Consider the following 16641-nt stretch of genomic DNA (forward strand, 5'->3'; position numbering starts at 1 on the left):
GGCCATTTTGAAATAACTGTATTGTTTTAACTATTTTTTTCGCCCTGAAAGCCAGTTGTGAAATGATGCTAACACAACAGCTCACTCTATTCTGGGACATGATACCTGACCCCATATCATGGTCCATTATAAATGTTGCCTGCCCACCCCCACCCCCCACTTAGTGCACCTTACATCTGGCTTGAATTAGTCACTAACAAAACTGCCAACAACTATTTTTTGGACCAACCCCAAGAATTCAATAGGGCTCATAAAACTTTGTCTTTTTCCCAAAGGGCCAAACAACAAACACAAAAAGGTCGGCCTGGGCTCCTGATTCCATTATGAAAACCCCAGAGCCACTGGTTTCCCAGTTCCCAGAGTCAAATCAAGCAATAAGTGACTTGCTTTTGCTCAAGTGTGGCTGACTTCCTGGCTCAACTTTTTGGGGAGAACAAGGTAAGAGATTCGGAACAGCAGTTACCTGGAAGTTTTCCATACCATCCCCTGAAGCAGCCCTAGCGGGGAAGCTTTCTCCTTCTAGTCCCTAAACGTTACAGGCAACATTCTTCCTTCATAAGTTCTAAGGACACACAGGGGATTAAGGAAGCGGGACTGACTGGAGATGAGCGACTCTGCAGAAGGATGGGACAATGCGGCTGGCTGTGTGGAGAAACCAGTGGAAATGCACCAGATACAGAAAAGATGAGATCGGCCCACCTGTGTCTGTTGAGGGATATTTACAAAGCTTGGATCCCGGGGTCCAACACTGACGAATCGGTTTGCGGGGGAGGTGCTGGGTGTCGAGTAGGCTGTGAAGGGAAGGGACACATGCTTTCAGGAAGCAGCTTCAGAATGCACACAAACAACACCACAACACACATTCTCAGAGCCCAAGCAGCTGATTAACAGAGAAATGGGCACACGTTTTAGCTAGCGAGGTTTTGGGGCTAGTGAGAGCCGTCCAGAAAATAAACAAAGAAGGGGTAAGTGTAGGTGGGGGGCAATCGTTCTTCAAATGACTGGTAGGTAAAGATACATTTTTTAGGGGCATCTTGGCTTCCTCCCCCTCCCCCCGACCTCTTACCACTGAACAAATTAGGAAATTACAATGCACTGGCAAAGAACTCCACCTGAATTTTACCTGAGTGCTTGCATGAAGCACCCCTGGCCTTTAGAGCACAGGGAAGAATGAAATGAAGTCAGAACAGCAAAGCTGTTCATTTAACAACCTGGCTTTTTACCCTGATGCATTTCTGAAAGTCACAAAATATTGGTGTAATGCTATAATCTGGATAAAGCCTTAAAAAAATCAGGAATTCAATAGGTCTAGGGGAAGAATAAAAAACCCACTTTAAACACCCTACCTTTCTAGGGCCCACATGGTGCCTAGCATCTTTCTGACATGTCAATTGGAGCCTCCAGAAATGGGAACCCTCACCACCTGCACGTACATCCCACTGAGTGCCAGCAAAACTACAGCTGTCCAGCTGCCATACTGAAAAACCTTCATCCTTCCTCTGCTCTCCACAGTGACCTCAACATTTTTGCCATTTTCAAGGGTTCCATACTACTTTCATTCAACTACATTAATGCAATTTAGAACTGGGGTTCATGAAATTATTTTTAATAATGTATTTTGATAACTTTATTTCTATACAATTGATTTCCTTTTACAATTCTGTGTTTTATTTTATGTGTTAAAAATACTATTCTGAGAAAGGATCCATAGGTCTCATCAGACTGACAAAAGGCATCCTTGACACAGAAGTTTCCGAACATCAGATTTAGTGGGTTCCCTTACTTTGTTCTGTTTTCACTGATTTTTACTCCTGCTGTGACAAATCAATGCAAGCTCATGGCCAGGAGTCCTATAGGATAGGGAAGTTTGGATGACTAGTGACCTTCACCTTTGGAGGAAACATCAACATTGATGAACTCACAGAAAACAGGGTCACAGAACTAGGTAGGACTGGGAGGAACCAGAGAGGTTAATAATGAAGAGATTGTACTAGAAGGCCATAGCTCTAGGGATGGGAAGGACCCAAGGGGACATCATGTCCAACTCCCTCATTTTTCAGGGGAAGAAACTGAGGCCAAGGCAGTTTAAGGTCACATAGGAAATATCTGGATAGGAGCCAGAGGAACAGTGGAGTAGCTGGTATGTGAATTCATTCACCTAATAATAACAGGCTCCCAGGATGACAGAGTTAGACCTGGAAGAGTTCCAGAGTCATCTAGGTCCAACACTCTCATGTTACAGATGAGGAAACTGAGGCCCAGTTTCCCCAAGGTCACCCAAGTAGGAAGTGGCAGAGCTGCCGTGTGAACTTGCCCCCTCTGGCTCCAAAACCCAGGGCTTTTCAATCATGAGCACAGCTTGGGGAGGGCAGGTGGCTTTTAGGAAGGCCTTCTGACTTTAGTTCAAGAGTTATAAGGGATGCCGTGTCGATATTCTAAGATTATTAACACAGTGCCTGGCACAGTAGGTTCTTAATAAAATGCTTGTTGACTTAAGGACCACAGGGGGGAAAAGGGCACTTTCTGTTAACCAGATCAAAATGAAAGCACTGTCTCAAATTGAAGCCAGCTCTCTTACAGAAAACACCAGAGAGTTAGCCTTTTATGGGAATTCTGCTGTAACAACTATGACAAAATCATTTCCAAAACACCTAAAAACAATTCAAAAGCAACATTCTTTCTTTGGATTAACTGTAAGCTATGCCTTCAAATACAAGGGTGACAGATTCAGTCATTTTTGAGAGCAAGGGTAATAGTCCACTTTGTTTTAAAGCATTTTGCCAGATTATTTCCCACAGGGAATGGAGAGTAGGCCTACCCTATTTCTATTTTTTTCTCATAGAAATACGTTCCCAGGTCTTGTTTCCTTTGTTAGATACATCCTGAGATGAGATTTTTTTACCATGACTAACATAAGTGCCCTTATAGTCTTCCTTGGTAGGTTGTCATGCTTTCCAGTTGGGCACAGGGATATTTTAAAAGTTACATTAAATGGCTATTTTGTGGACAGGGCTGGAAAAACCATTCATTGTGTAAATTATTCCTAGTAATAATTTTCCATGTAATGAGAGAAACAGGGTAGCTTTAGTAGGTGCCAGTGGAATACTTTCATAATGAATGTTTTGTTGTCGCAGCATTTCTGGCAATGGGATTTGGTGTGTATCTATACCTTTCTTTTTCTTTTTTTGATTTTTAAACATGGACAGTTAGTATGCTGCAGAACACCCAAAGGCCTACAGGAAGATCTGTAGCAAAATGCACAGATGGAAGGAAATGGATAAAAATGGACACAGATGAGAAGGTATGGATGGGATCTGATTGGCAGCAGTTCACATGGGGGAGGACAGGAACTAGTGGAGGGAGATGAGATGAGATCACAGATTCACGAAGCACTGAATCATTTAAAGGTAGCGTATGGGGTATTTTGGCATCTACTGGAAAGGTGTAATTTCAGAGGACCAACAGTGATAAGGTCCTAGGTCTAGAGCTAGAGGCCTATGGCCAAATACCCTTATTTTATAGATAAGGAACCTAAGGCCAAGGGTGGGGATGTAACAGGATAACTGGAACCTAAATGTGGAGCTGGGAGGGATCTTGGAGGCCTTCTGGCATAATTCTCTCATTTTTAGATGAGGAAACTGAAATTGTAGGTGAAGTGACTTAGGATAATGAGATCTTAGATGTAAGGCTAGAAGGCCCTCAGTGGTCATCTAGTCTAATTCATTTTACAAAGGGGAAAAACAGAGGCTCAGAAAGGGTGACTTGCCCAAAATCATATAAGTAGTAAATAGTTGAAGCAAAATTTGAACATAGGTCTGTCTCTGTATCCAAATCCATTATCTTTCCCCCCTTATACCAGGTTTCTCTCTTTTGCATCCCCAAGTAGAAGTTTCTGGAGAAAACTTGTAATTCTTTTAAGGGAAAAAGCAGGGATTCCCCCCCCCCATTTTTTCTGGGAAAGCAGACTGAGAAAGGGTACTCTGCTGAGTTGAGACCTTCCTGTTTTCAGCCTTCTATCTCTGGTTTCAAGTGGACAAATTTTAAGAAATTTCAGGAGCAGCACATGTCTCTGAATTGCCAGCTCCTGGCACAGTACTAGGCCCACAGTAGGTGATTAATAAATGCTTGCTGAATTAAATTTAGTGTCCTGGGTGGCCTAGGGCTGCCTTGTATGACAAAAATTCTCCTCATTATAACCTTAATTCAACTGAACAATTCATGAGGGAAAAAATGGAGATGGGAAGAGTATTAGGGAACATTGAAAGAAATACCCTTTCAGGCTGGTTAGCAGGTTAGGACATTATTCATTCTTTCACACTTGAAATGTTAGATGGGTTAAGAAAGAACATGAGGGGAATGTAAGTTAAGGTGAGAGTTTCAAACTAAAGCAAAGCAGCTGGTGATTGGGAACCCCCATCCCATTAACCTCTGGTTTTGAGACCCCAGCAAAACATTGTAGAACTCCAATTAGCCCACACAAGCTTAAATGGTGGGATTTCCATAGACAGTGTGGCGCAGCAGAGATGTGGCCATCCCTGGAGTCAGAGGATCTGGATTCAAGTTTTACCCCTGAAATGTGATGGCTATAGGGTGACATCCAATGACCTATGCTCCTCGTGCCCCCACGCAGCTTATAAGGTTGTAAGCTATAGACCGGTGGACAAAATTTGTATCATTGGACAGTTTCCACACTAGGAGCTCTCCCGATTGATGAAATCACAGGTTTGGACCAAAGGAAATAAAAGAGAAAAGAAAGGAAGAGGAAATGGAAGAGAGGAGACCAAAAAGAAAAAAGGAAAGAAAATAAATGAAAAGGAAAGATGATAAAGGGGAAAGAAAGAAAGTAAAGAAAGAAAAATCTCTATTACTGTTTTCACAAATAAGGATTTCTGATTTTTTTCTGCTTTCTTTACTGTGGCATCTCTTTCTTCAACACTAGAAATATGAATTAAATACCTAGTATATGCATGAGCACTGTGTGTGTGTGTGTGTGAGTGTGTGTGTGTGTGTGTGGGGTGAGGGAAGCTTGGATTATAAACTTGAGAGCAGGGACTCTTTCTTCTCTTTGTTTCACCAGCACCTAGCACAGTCACTGTCTCGTATACAGTGGCACTTAATAAATACTTCTTGAATTGTGGCACACAGTAGACACTTGATAATTGCTTCTTGAATCGATGTCCTATACCAGTCTGATAACCCCACAAACTGGGCTCCACTTTCTCACTGGTTGGTAAAAACAAAACTCTCCCACGCGATTCATTTCCACGTTTAAAACAAACGACCCATCGTTCAGCTATAGGGAGCCTTGTGTGTGTTTGGTGAAGCTCCAAGAAGATAGCTCACTGAAACGGCCCCAAGTCTGGGAGGCAGGGTCTGAGCGGGGCTGTCAGCCTCAGCTGGCCATTCAGGCTGTCTGGGAAAACAAAGGGAGCTCAGGGAAATGCACTCTGTAGAATGGCTGCTTCTGGAAAAAGAGGGGACCAGGGAAGAAGTGAAGGGACTCAAGCTGACTCTCCACCATTTCTGCTGTGTGCTGCCATATTGGGCCACTCTGGCGCTTACAGCTGGATGGGTTCTGTAAGCTGGGATGATGTTATGGCACTGAAACAATGGGGTGGGAGGAGAGGGGACACTCTCTTCCTGACTAAGGACTCAACTTTCTCTAGTCATGGCCACAAACACTCTGCTTAGTCCAATAACATGACCAATCGGTGCAGTACAGAGCTTATTGAAGCATCTGTGGGAACAGTGACTCCCTTCTGGGGTGTGTGTGTATGTGGGGGGGAGAGAATAAGCATTTTAACAGCCCCTACTATGCTCCAAGAACATGACAGGTGCTCTACAAATGTGTGAAACATCAGCATTCCATTTGATCTGTAGACTACTTTGAGGCTGCAAAATGATTTTTGGACATACTGATTCTCACAACTCAACTTGCTGTCCCATTTCTTCATAATTCTTCCTCTATTTTGACTGCAGGAAATCAAAATGTAAAGATGTATTATTTGAGAAACCACTCATGAAATTCAGAAGGACTAAGGATCATAAAAAATTAAGAGTTCAAAGTGATGTACATTAGAGGTCACTCTGTTCAATCATTTCATTTTCCAGATGAGGAAACCAAGGCTCAGAGAACTTAAGAGACTTGCCCAAGGTCATGATGCTAATAACTGGCTGAGATAGGATCTGAACCCAGGTCTTTTGACTTCAAATTTAGAACGTCCTTACTGTACCCTTCTCCCTTCTTGTGGAAAATGCTCAAAGTCCTTCCCTTGGAGGTCTATGCACTTAGTAAAATTATGCTGTCACTGCTCATAATACTTTGGGCCCTCTTCTTTTAGAAATGCCTTTGGGACAGGATCGAAGTAGAGAATAGAACAAGTGGGGAGCAGGATAGGATGGAGGGAAATATAGTCAGTCTTTCACAATATATCCACTATGGAAATGTTTTGCGTAGCTACATGTGTACAACCTATGAATTGCTTATCTTCCCAGTAAGGAGGGTGACAAGGGAGGTAGGGAAAGAATCTGGAATTCAGAGGTTTAAAATCAATGTTTAAAAAAATATATATATATATATTATTATTATTTTACATGTAACTGGGAAATAAGATATACAGGCACTGGGCCATAGAGATCCACCGTGCCCTACTGAAAAGTTGGAGAGGGGATGGGGGAAGATATGGGAGAGAGCAGATTGGGGGAGGGGATGTTCAGTAGGATCGCTGTTTTAGGGTGGAGGGTAGGGGAAAAATGGGGAGAACATTTGTAACTCAAAACCTTGTAGAAATGAATGATGTAAACTAAAAAATAAAAAGAGAGAGAAAAAAAGAAATGCCTTTGAATATAGTTTAGTAATCATAAGAAGCAGGTCAGAAAGTATCTTAATGCTTATTAGCAAATTAAGATACTTTTCCCTTGGTCAGCTCCAATTGGGACCATGCCATAGAAGAAATTGTTCAATCACTTGGGACATGTTTAGTCTGGAGGAGATAAGACTTGGGCAAAGGGGGGGGCAGAATTATTTAGCTATATTAAATATTTGAAGGGATGTCACATAAGAGGGATTGGAATTGCTCTTCTCGGTCTTAGAGGGAGCAAAAAACAAGGAGAAGCCGTAAAGAGGCAAAATAAAGCTTGATGTCAGGGAAAAAAATTACTAACAATTTGTTGTTGAATTGTTTCAGTTGTGGTCGACTATTCATGAAGTTTGGAGTTTTCTTGGTAAAGGTCCTGGAGGGGTTTGCCATTTCCTTCTCCAGCTTATTTTACAGATGAGGAAACTGAGACAAACTGGGTAAAGTGACTTGCCCAGAGTCACGCAGCGAATATCTGAGGATAGATTTGAACTCAAGTCTTCCTAACTCCAGACCCTGATCTATCCAGTGCAGCGCCCCCTAGCTGCCCTAGGTGTCCTCATGGGCTGCCTTGGGTGGTGGAGGTTCCTTGGCACTGGAGGTCTTCTCCTGGAGGCCGGATGACCAGTTCTAGAGGGGGATCTGGTAAAGCACAGGGTCAATGAGATGATATCTGAGTTCCCTTCCATCTCTTTAGACACCATGATTCTTTGAAGTAACTTTTGGAGGAGAGTGGAGTCCTTTGATGGCTTTTGCTGAACCTGATTCAGGGACATCACAGCAAGCTGCGGTCTGAAACTTCAGGCAGTTCTTTTCTCTTACCCTTCAAACAGAAAGGCTTTCCTGGCATCCCCAGCAGCTGTCTCATCAGCACTAGGAGTTTCCCCTTAGGTCCTGATTTTAAACAAGATCTACCTGTCTTCAAAAGGCATGTGCCTACCTGTTCCTTTATCTCCTCCTCTAATCCCTGACCCCACCGTGGCTTCCCAATTTGGAAAAAAAAAAGCTGTGGCTTCAATGGGGTGCTTGGAATACTCAGTGATCCCGAATACACTAAATCAGCATTTTCCCATCTCGGCTAGGAATCTTGCACATTGCCTTTAAATGCAATTATGCGATCCTCATCTGAGCAGGGGTTTCTCCTTAACCAGTTATTTCTGATATTTTTAAGGCTTGTGTGACTATAAATGAATGATAATTTAAAAATAAATAAGGGAGGCAGCTTGCAATAACAAAGAACAATTAAAAAGAGGCAGGAGAGCCACAGAATATCCCCAGCTTAACCACTAACTAGGTTGGTGACATGGGGCAGGTATGAGGACTCTCCATGCTTTGATTTTCCTGATCTGTAAAATACATGGCTTGGACTCAGTGAAACTTCCAGTTCTAAATAAAAAATTCCATAATCCTAACCGCTAGAGCTCCATGTGCCAATCAATCAACTTAACCAGCATATACTGAGCTTACTTTGTGTCAGACACAATATAGGCACTTTCTAGGAATCTACATCAGAACTTACACATCCAAATGGGTACAGTCCTTCAAAGTAGTCCCCTTGGGGAGACTCTCCACTTATTCCAATGAAGCTTACCCTGTTCAAAATATTTTAGGGACTCCCTTAGTGAATGGATCATGGATTCAGAGCTCAAAGGAATCTTAGTGTTTACTCTCATCTTACTTCACAAAGGAGGAAAGTGCAACCCAGGAAGGTTGGAGTAACTTTCTGAAATTCATACAGGTAGTATGTGACAGTCAGGATTTGAACTCAGGTCCTCCCAAATCCAGTGTTCTTTCCATTGCACCAAGACCATTATCTTTAGCTACATAGGAAAGTCTTGACAATAATAGAATGAGAACTCTCCTTTGGCCAAATGCCTTCTTATTTCTTGCTCTTGGGGGAGCTAGGGGGCACCAGAGAGCATAAGGCACTGGGACTGGAGTCAGGAAGGCTCATTTTCTTGAGTTCAAATCTGGCCTCAGATACTGTGTGACCCTGGGCAAGTCACTCCACCCTGTTTGCCTCAGTTTCCTTATTTGTAAAATGAGCTGGAGAAGGAAATGGCAAACCCCTCCAGTGTCTTTGCCAAGAAAATCCCAAATGGGGACATGAAGAGTAAGATGAAGCTGGAATGACTCAACAACACCACCAACAGCTCGCCTCCTCTCCCTGCTGGTTCAGCTTCTACTCTCTAAATTCTAGGCCCATGCAAATGCTGGCCGGAGCTAAGAGGTCTGGGGAGGAGACATGGACAGTAAGGGGTGTCTGGGCTTGGCTGAGGTGGGGGACACAGGGCTTCAGAATGGCAGGAAGCAGGCAAAAAGATCACAGTCCATCTGGGTGCTGCTCCTGCACCTTGGGACGGAAGGTTGGGACTGCCTGGGCCTTGTGATTGGATCAGGACTGCCTGCCTGAGTTACTGATGGCAGGCCCCACGCTCCATTTGGGAACATCGTGCCCCAAAGCATACCTAGCTCTGGGTTCTCCAGACATGGAGAAGGAAGGTGAGCGGAACAGGAGGAAAAAAATCCACTCAAGTCCAGTGGTGATGGAAGGGGAAATCTCAGTGCAGAGAACTCCCAGGAACCCCAGAGAAAGGGACCCCGTGGAGGAACTTGGAAAAAAGAGGAAGCTCAGAGTGCTGACCATCCATGAACCGTGGCTGGCCTGCGATCACCTGGGGCGCACGGCTCTAATCCATGCTGCAGGGCAGCGGGTGAGGATGGGCCACCACCACTGCCCTTCCTGCAAGGGAGTAACAACCTAGGAAGAGGCCTCGGACCTTGATCGTCTGGCCAAGCCTGCGAGCTCCTAGAAGGTGGAAGGCCCTCCACTGTCCTGCTCTGGGTAAGCCCTTCTGGTGCTACTTCTGTGGGGAGAGGAGAAGAGGGGACAAGAGCTGCCGATGGGAGTCCACATGAAGGAAGGAAGGCTGCCGGATCCTGCACGAAGCCGGGATGCTGAACCTCTTGGGCAGTCGGGTGAGGCCAATGGATGCCTGGCCGAGAATAATGCTTTTAAGTGCTAGAAACCTTTGGGCTGGTTCATAGGAACAGATTCTGCCCTACAAGTGAACTTGGACCAGAGGAAGGTGGATTTAAACCTAGCTTTTTCCATTACATGATAAAAAGAACACAAGACCTCCTCCTTGCTGCCTCCCCCACCATACACACATGTCTACAATACACTCATGTATAAACATACACACACAATCACATGCAAACTCCCCCAAAGCCATCTGAGTTATCATGGTACCTATTAAAGGGGGACTGATGGGACTTCCCTGATGCCTGATGCTCTCCTCTCCAGTAATCTAGTAGTGCTTTTCTTTGTCCTTGTCTACACAGGGAAAGTTGTGCCTGGTGGATGTGGTGACCAAACTTCCCCAAAGCCTAAGCAGACCGTGGGACCTGACGAGCCCTGAGGGCCCTCCAGCTCTAAAGCTCTGATCTCACAGCCTATTGACTGGGCATGGTCGCTCAGAATGGCTTTCTTCCATCTGCTCTGTGTGCATCTCCTATCTACCTGTGAATGTATCTGTCTCCTATTAGAATGGAAGCTCCTTGAGGGCAGGGGCTGTTTTCACTTTTTCATCATGTCTCCAGGGTAAACGCTTATTAAATGTTTGCTGACTGACTGATTGCTAGCAAAGCAGAGTCCCGGGCTGCTGTGATACAATGACATCAAATTCTTTTTTTTTCTGAAGAACAGAAAATTCAAGCCTCACACAAACAGCCATGCTGCTTTCCAAGCAACTTAGCAGGATGAGCTGAAGGCTCTACAAATGGATTAAAGAATAGAGCAGAAAGGCCAGGGGCCAGGCCTTCTAAACAGATCTGAAAGATGATTCCTGGTGGTTCTCAAGTTAGGCAGGGAAAAATACGAATGAAGAGCCTTCCATGATGCCTCTGGCTGAGTCAGTCTTTGGGAGGAAGAACCACCCCCAGCCTGCCCCCGTACCACCCAAAGGGAGACGGGTGCTAGGCTGCCTCCGCTGTCCCAGCTTCTCAGCAGAGCATTTCCATCATGATAATGCTGCCAGCTAGAATGGAGGCATGGCCCATGCTGAGTGACAGTTGTGTTCCTCCAAGGAGGGGCAGGGAAGGGAAAAAGCCTATGCTGTGATTTCCAGGTTACCACGGTTCTGTAATGGGCACTGCCTTTAGGGTAAGCTAGCAGAGGGGCAGCAGTGTCAAGGCAAATAACAACCCACATTCATACAGTGCCGTGAAAGCTGTAGAGCGATTTTGTATCTGCTAGGTTGCCTGAGTGACTCACTGTTCCCCTTTTACAGATGGAGAAACTGAGGTTTTTTGAGGTTAAACAACTTTGGACAAAACACAGCCCCATTTTTCTCATCTGTAAAGTTAGAAGTTTGGACTAGATTTTTAAAAATTTCCAGCTTTTAACATAATGCTGAGAACACAGTAGGTGATTAATAAATGCCTACTAATTGATTTGATCCTTTGATCAAATGCAGCTAAATCACAGAATCACAGAGGGTGTAGGTGGAGGGACCCTCAGAGCGCAGTCAGGCTGGATGCCATATTTTAAAAGGAACATTAAGAAACAGGTGTAGAGAGGAGGGTAAGCTAGGTGGTAAAGGTCCTAGAACATGTAACCACAGGTGCAAGTGAGAAAGAGTCAAACTGAGGCTAGAAAGCAGGAAAAACTGAGAGCTATCCACGAGTAAAGTCCTGAATTCACCCTTACTTACACTCTTCAGGGAAAGCCTGGATGGCCCTGGAGGTCCTTTTCAACTTGGATATTCTTTTATTTGGTAAATTTCACTAATCACAGATTTAGAGCAGGGAGGGCCCTCAGAGCCTTTGAATCCAAACCAATCATTTTTCGGACAAGGAGAGGGAAAGAAGTGATTTACCCAAGGTCACATAGGAAATAAGTGGTAGAACTAGAATTTCAACTCAGGTCAATTAACAAGTATTTTTTTTTAAACAAAGAATTACATTTTCTAAAAACAGATTCTTACTGATATGTGTTCTTTTTAAATCACCTAGATTTCTCCCTGTATCTCTCTTTCCCTTCTCCAAGAGCGCTCTCTTATAACAAAGACTTTTTTTTTGATGAAAATAAATAATCTTTTCCAAGTAGAAAGGATTCTTAGAAACCACCAATTTCAACCCATTCATTTTAGAGAAGAAACTGAGGCCTGTGGCCATGAAGTAACATAGCCAAGGTTGTGAACATGAGAAAGCGGGTGAATGGCGGTGTCAGAGAAACAAAGAAAAACGGCAAAACCAGCACTAATCTCTGAGGACCAAGGTTCTGTCTGCTCTCCACCAGACTGTCAGGGTAGAGAAACTGTATAAACAGATGCAGGAATGTTTTAATAAATTGTCAGCTAAACCCCATTAATCTGGCCCCTTCCAAATGAGGCTCCTTGTATTATGTTTTATGAATGGAAGGTATTTGGGAAACGATCAATTGCCCAGTGAATGAATAGGGTGACTAATTACCAAAGAGAAATACTTTTTCTAATCTTTTGTTTAAACTATAGTGGCATTTATTATAAAAAGATGCTCCTGAGAGAACTTTCATTTTTAATACATGCAGGAGCTGTCAGAGGAAATGCTAGTTACTCTCTAAATAAAATGCATTCATTAAAGTAAATGAGCAAAACCTAACTCCTGGGCATGGTCGGAAAGGTAAGAAGACTAAGGAGTGATGCTGGCTTTCCACTTGTTCAGACATTCCTTTGGAACTGACAAACTGGCACGAAGCAGTCAGGGGTAGTCACTCTTTTCTATAGATGCACAGGTCATCTGCTTTGACTAGAGTATCAGCTTCTTGAGGGCACGGATTATTTTCACATTGTATTTCCAGGGTTTAGCACAGTGCCTCTCACACAGTAAGCCCTTAACAAATGTTTGTTGATTGTTTGATGGGCAAGGGTGCCTTCTCCATAGGATGTTAAACAGTTGTAGCTTTAACATATCCCTGGACTTGACTGAAGGTTTTAATTTTCTTCTAGACCACAGAATCAGAGATTTAGGGCTGGGAGAGACAGTAGATATTATCTAATCCAGCACTTTCCCAAGTAAGCTTCTTAGTCTCCTGGGGTTCCCTGAGGTCAAAACTATTGTAATAATAATACTAAGATAGTATTTGGTTATTAAAATACTCTTTCCTTATTCAACTCCATATCTGCGAGAGGTCAGGTTTCTTTCATTTATTTCAACTATATATATATATATTTATAGTCTAAATTTGGGAGCAGCTATGAGAATGTAGCTGTCTTCTTTCAAGCCAGACATTAAAGAACTTTGCAAAAACATGTAAGATCAAGACACTCTTTTCATGAAATTTTTGATTTGGGAAATATGGTGATTTTTTTCCATAAAATGTAATTTATATGAATGTGATGGGCTTTATTGCTATTCTAAAAGAATTAATATCCATTTAAAAATTGTTTTGATTTCTAATACAGTAAATATAGAATCCATATAACCCAAAGTTTGCTGAGTTTCTTAATAAATTTTAAGAGCAAAATGGGAGTCCTGAGTTTGAGAACTGATGTTCAAGTCCTTAAGTTTACAGATAAGGAAACTGAGTCTCAGTGAAATTAAGTGACTTTACCAAACTTAGCACAGTCTTAGAGCTGGTATTTGAACTTAGGTCCTTACGGTTAAAGCTCGATAGATGTGATGTGAACTCATTGCCATAGGGATGTGGTATGATTTTGCTTCTGTCTGGGTGGCTGGCATGGAGAGGATGTGGGACTGGGATTTATAAATGTCTCTTTCTGTTTCTGCAAACAAGGATTGAAGAAAGGATCCACGTCTTTGATGATTAGATGAAGGCATGTTGATCTCCAATAAAATATCACAGAATTCTCCCTATGGAAGAAAATGCGCCTGCGCTCCCAAGTGGGAAGCAGCATTTGGTGCCTTCCTTCTCACAAAGCTAATGCATTCCTACATCTAAGATGCAAGCCACTCCCTCGATATGTACAGTAACAATCCACCTGCCTCGTCGACAAGATCATGGAAAGAATAAATTTGCCAGATGGTGACAGCTGGTTGGAGTTTCCACTTCTATCAAGGATGATCACACGCATGTTGGTGCCCAAAGCTGAGGAGCTGGATTCGTGATTACTAGGGGACCATGGGAGAAAGCTGGTGGTGCCTCCGTGGTGCTGGCCATTCTGTGCACAGAGCCATGCATCTCTTTCTATGTGTATGGGTGAATGTGTGATTTTGCCAGACACAGAAGATGACATTTTCATATCCTCACAGCCTGGGCAAATCCTGCCCATGGGAGCGGCCGTGTTCCCCTGTCAGCTGTCCCAGGACGAGCCCACTCAGTATTAGAGTTCTCCTTCCTATGCTTTCAATGCCTCAGGGGCACCAGCGTATGCTCACCCTGTGTCTCTCCCCTTCACTGTACCTCACTCGACCTCTAACAGGCTATGATCCATGAGAAAGTAAAGCACTTTTGATGGGTATTTGGAGCTCTTCTTCCACTAGAAAAATTATACTAACTTTCTTTCTAAAGGAACTTCTCAAAAGTTTGGGAAAAGTCCTTTCTTTCTCAGCTGGAAGCAATATTCCTTTGTCCTTCTGACTTGACACTCTAAAATGAGCCAGACGACCCAGGTTCAAGGCCTTGTGACCTTGGGCAAATGAATCAGCCTTTCTGGTCTCTTCCTCATCTAGGTGACCTCTAAGGGGCCTTCTACCAGTTCAGAAACATTTATTAAGCATCTACTGTGTACGAGGTAGGCACCTTGTGAAACATTAGGGGTACAAAGACAAAGCCCTGAAGGGGCTTTTATTCTAATGGGAGAAAGCACATACATGGGGAGAGGGGCTAGTCCTGTGAGTTCCTGGCTGGCACTCAGTATACAATGTATAATCTTGATGCGTTTCCTGAGACATTCAGTGACTGCCCAGGGTCAAGACTGACCTCCTGATTGGGCCCTCTGAGATTGGCCCCTTCACCTCCTCCCTCTCCATTCATGTTCTGTCTTCTCCCATTAGAACCGAAGCTACCAGAGGGCAAGGACTGTCTCTCTTTCTTCTTGGCTTTAAATTCCCAACACTTAATATTAGCACAGTGCCTGGAACACCGTAAGCTCTTAATAAATGTTTGTTGACTTCATTTGAACTCAGATCTTTCTGGCTTTTAGGACAACACCCTGTCCACTGTACCAGGCTGCTTCTCATGCAAACATACATATATACATAAACACGTGAGAATAGACATATAATATATACAGAATGAATAAAAGTTAACTAAGAGAGGAAGCGTACTGTCTAGAACTAAAGTTACCTGTTCAAGTCACCTCCTCAAGGACAGTAAGCATTTATATAGCACCTACTGTGTCCCAGGGCCTGTGTTAAGTGCTTTATAACTATCCTTGCAACAATCCTGGAAGGTAGGTATTATCATCATACCAATTTTACACAGGAGGAACGGAGGCAATCAGGGTCAAATGACTTGCCCAGGGTCACACAGCTAGTAAGTGTCTGAGGCTGGATTTGAACTCAGGACCTCCTGACCCCAGACTCGTTACTCTAGCCTCTGCTTCACCGGCTGCCTCCCCGGTTCTGGATTGTACCCTCCTCGTGGTGGAGATCGATGCCTTAGTCATGTTTACATGCCCTGGCAGAGGGTCTGAACATAACAGGCCCTCCATAAATGCCGCCAGTGAATGAAAGAATGCTTTATCCTGCCGCTGAGGCATAAGCTAAATTCTATAGCTAATGGAAAGGTTTTGACTCATTCATAAAATATTTCTTTTTGGATGTTATTCAATGTCTTGCAGAGATTTTGCACTTAGTCATAGCAAGCTACAGGATGAATGTGTTGGGAAGGATTTCAGAGATAGTTTAGACTAAGTCCTCCATCTGCACAGAAGAGAAGAGATGGGGACGAGCATTTATGAAGCCCCTACTGCATGCCTGGTGCTGTGCTAAGCCCTTTCCAAAGATGATCCCATTTGACCTGGTGGATCTGGAGCTGCCGATGCCTGAGGTCATCTCGCTCATCTCCATCTCTCTGCAGACAAGGAGACTGGGGCCTGGAGAGGAGGCTGACGGGACCAGGTCACCCAGGTGACAAGGCAGGAAGCAGGGCAGGGGTACGGCTCCCAGGTGCTGTGGAGGTGTGCCACAGGCACATAAAGAGGCAACCACTTCCTCCAGGGCGCTGCCTGACCAGGAGTGCAGGCTTGTAGCACAGAGGGCAATCAGGGAGGACTTCTTGATGGTGATGGCATTTAATGGTATGGACCTAGAAGAGGCCACTAGAGGCGCCACAGGGCAAGAGCTCTGGGCCTGAGTTCAAAGTCAGAGCCAGACACTTACTAGCTGGGTGACCCTGGGCAAGTTACCTCACCTTCGTCTGCCTTGGTTTCTTCATTTGTAAAATGGGGATAGTAATGGTACCTACCCCCAGGGTAGGTGTGAGGATAAAATGAAATAATAAAATTTATAAAGTGATTTGCAAAGCTTAAAGGAATATAAATGCTAGCCATTATTATTATTAATTGTGAAGTGGAGTTAACATAAGAACAAAATTCAAGACAAAGCACATGGCATAAGAATGAGGGGCCGAGGTGCGGGGCGACACCCCAAGGCCCCACCATGTTCCATCGCCTCCTGCTGTTTCTCCTTCCTGGGATGGCTCCTCTGCCCTTATCTTTCCTTTCCTGCCCCTCCCTGACACTGTTTATTTGCTGCATTAAGTCAGAGACAGCGCTCTCTGCCAAAACTATGTGAAAAATATTTTTACAGGTCCCTGAGGTCTTCACAGGAAGGGCTG

The 16641-nt window shown here is 43.9% G+C and overlaps 1 protein-coding gene across 7 annotated transcripts in view; it reads right to left on the minus strand.

The window, feature by feature from the left end:
* Positions 1-16641, minus strand: part of LOC138165284 (nuclear factor 1 A-type) — a 463507-nt gene that overhangs the window by 52990 nt on the left and 393876 nt on the right. For 5 of the 7 annotated variants that reach the window (XM_069093447.1, XM_069093446.1, XM_069093442.1 and 2 more), the window contains one exon: positions 700-791. The exons of the other annotated variants lie outside the window; for them this stretch is intronic. In XM_069093447.1, the coding sequence (XP_068949548.1) occupies positions 700-791 (92 nt within the window). The remainder of the gene's footprint in view (positions 1-699; positions 792-16641) is intronic. 7 annotated transcript variants of the gene reach the window in all.

Source organism: Petaurus breviceps, unplaced genomic scaffold (genome assembly GCF_028583685.1).
Source record: "Petaurus breviceps papuanus isolate PSGF00001 unplaced genomic scaffold, PetGlider_PUasm1.0 208, whole genome shotgun sequence".
NCBI lineage: Eukaryota > Metazoa > Chordata > Mammalia > Diprotodontia > Petauridae > Petaurus > Petaurus breviceps.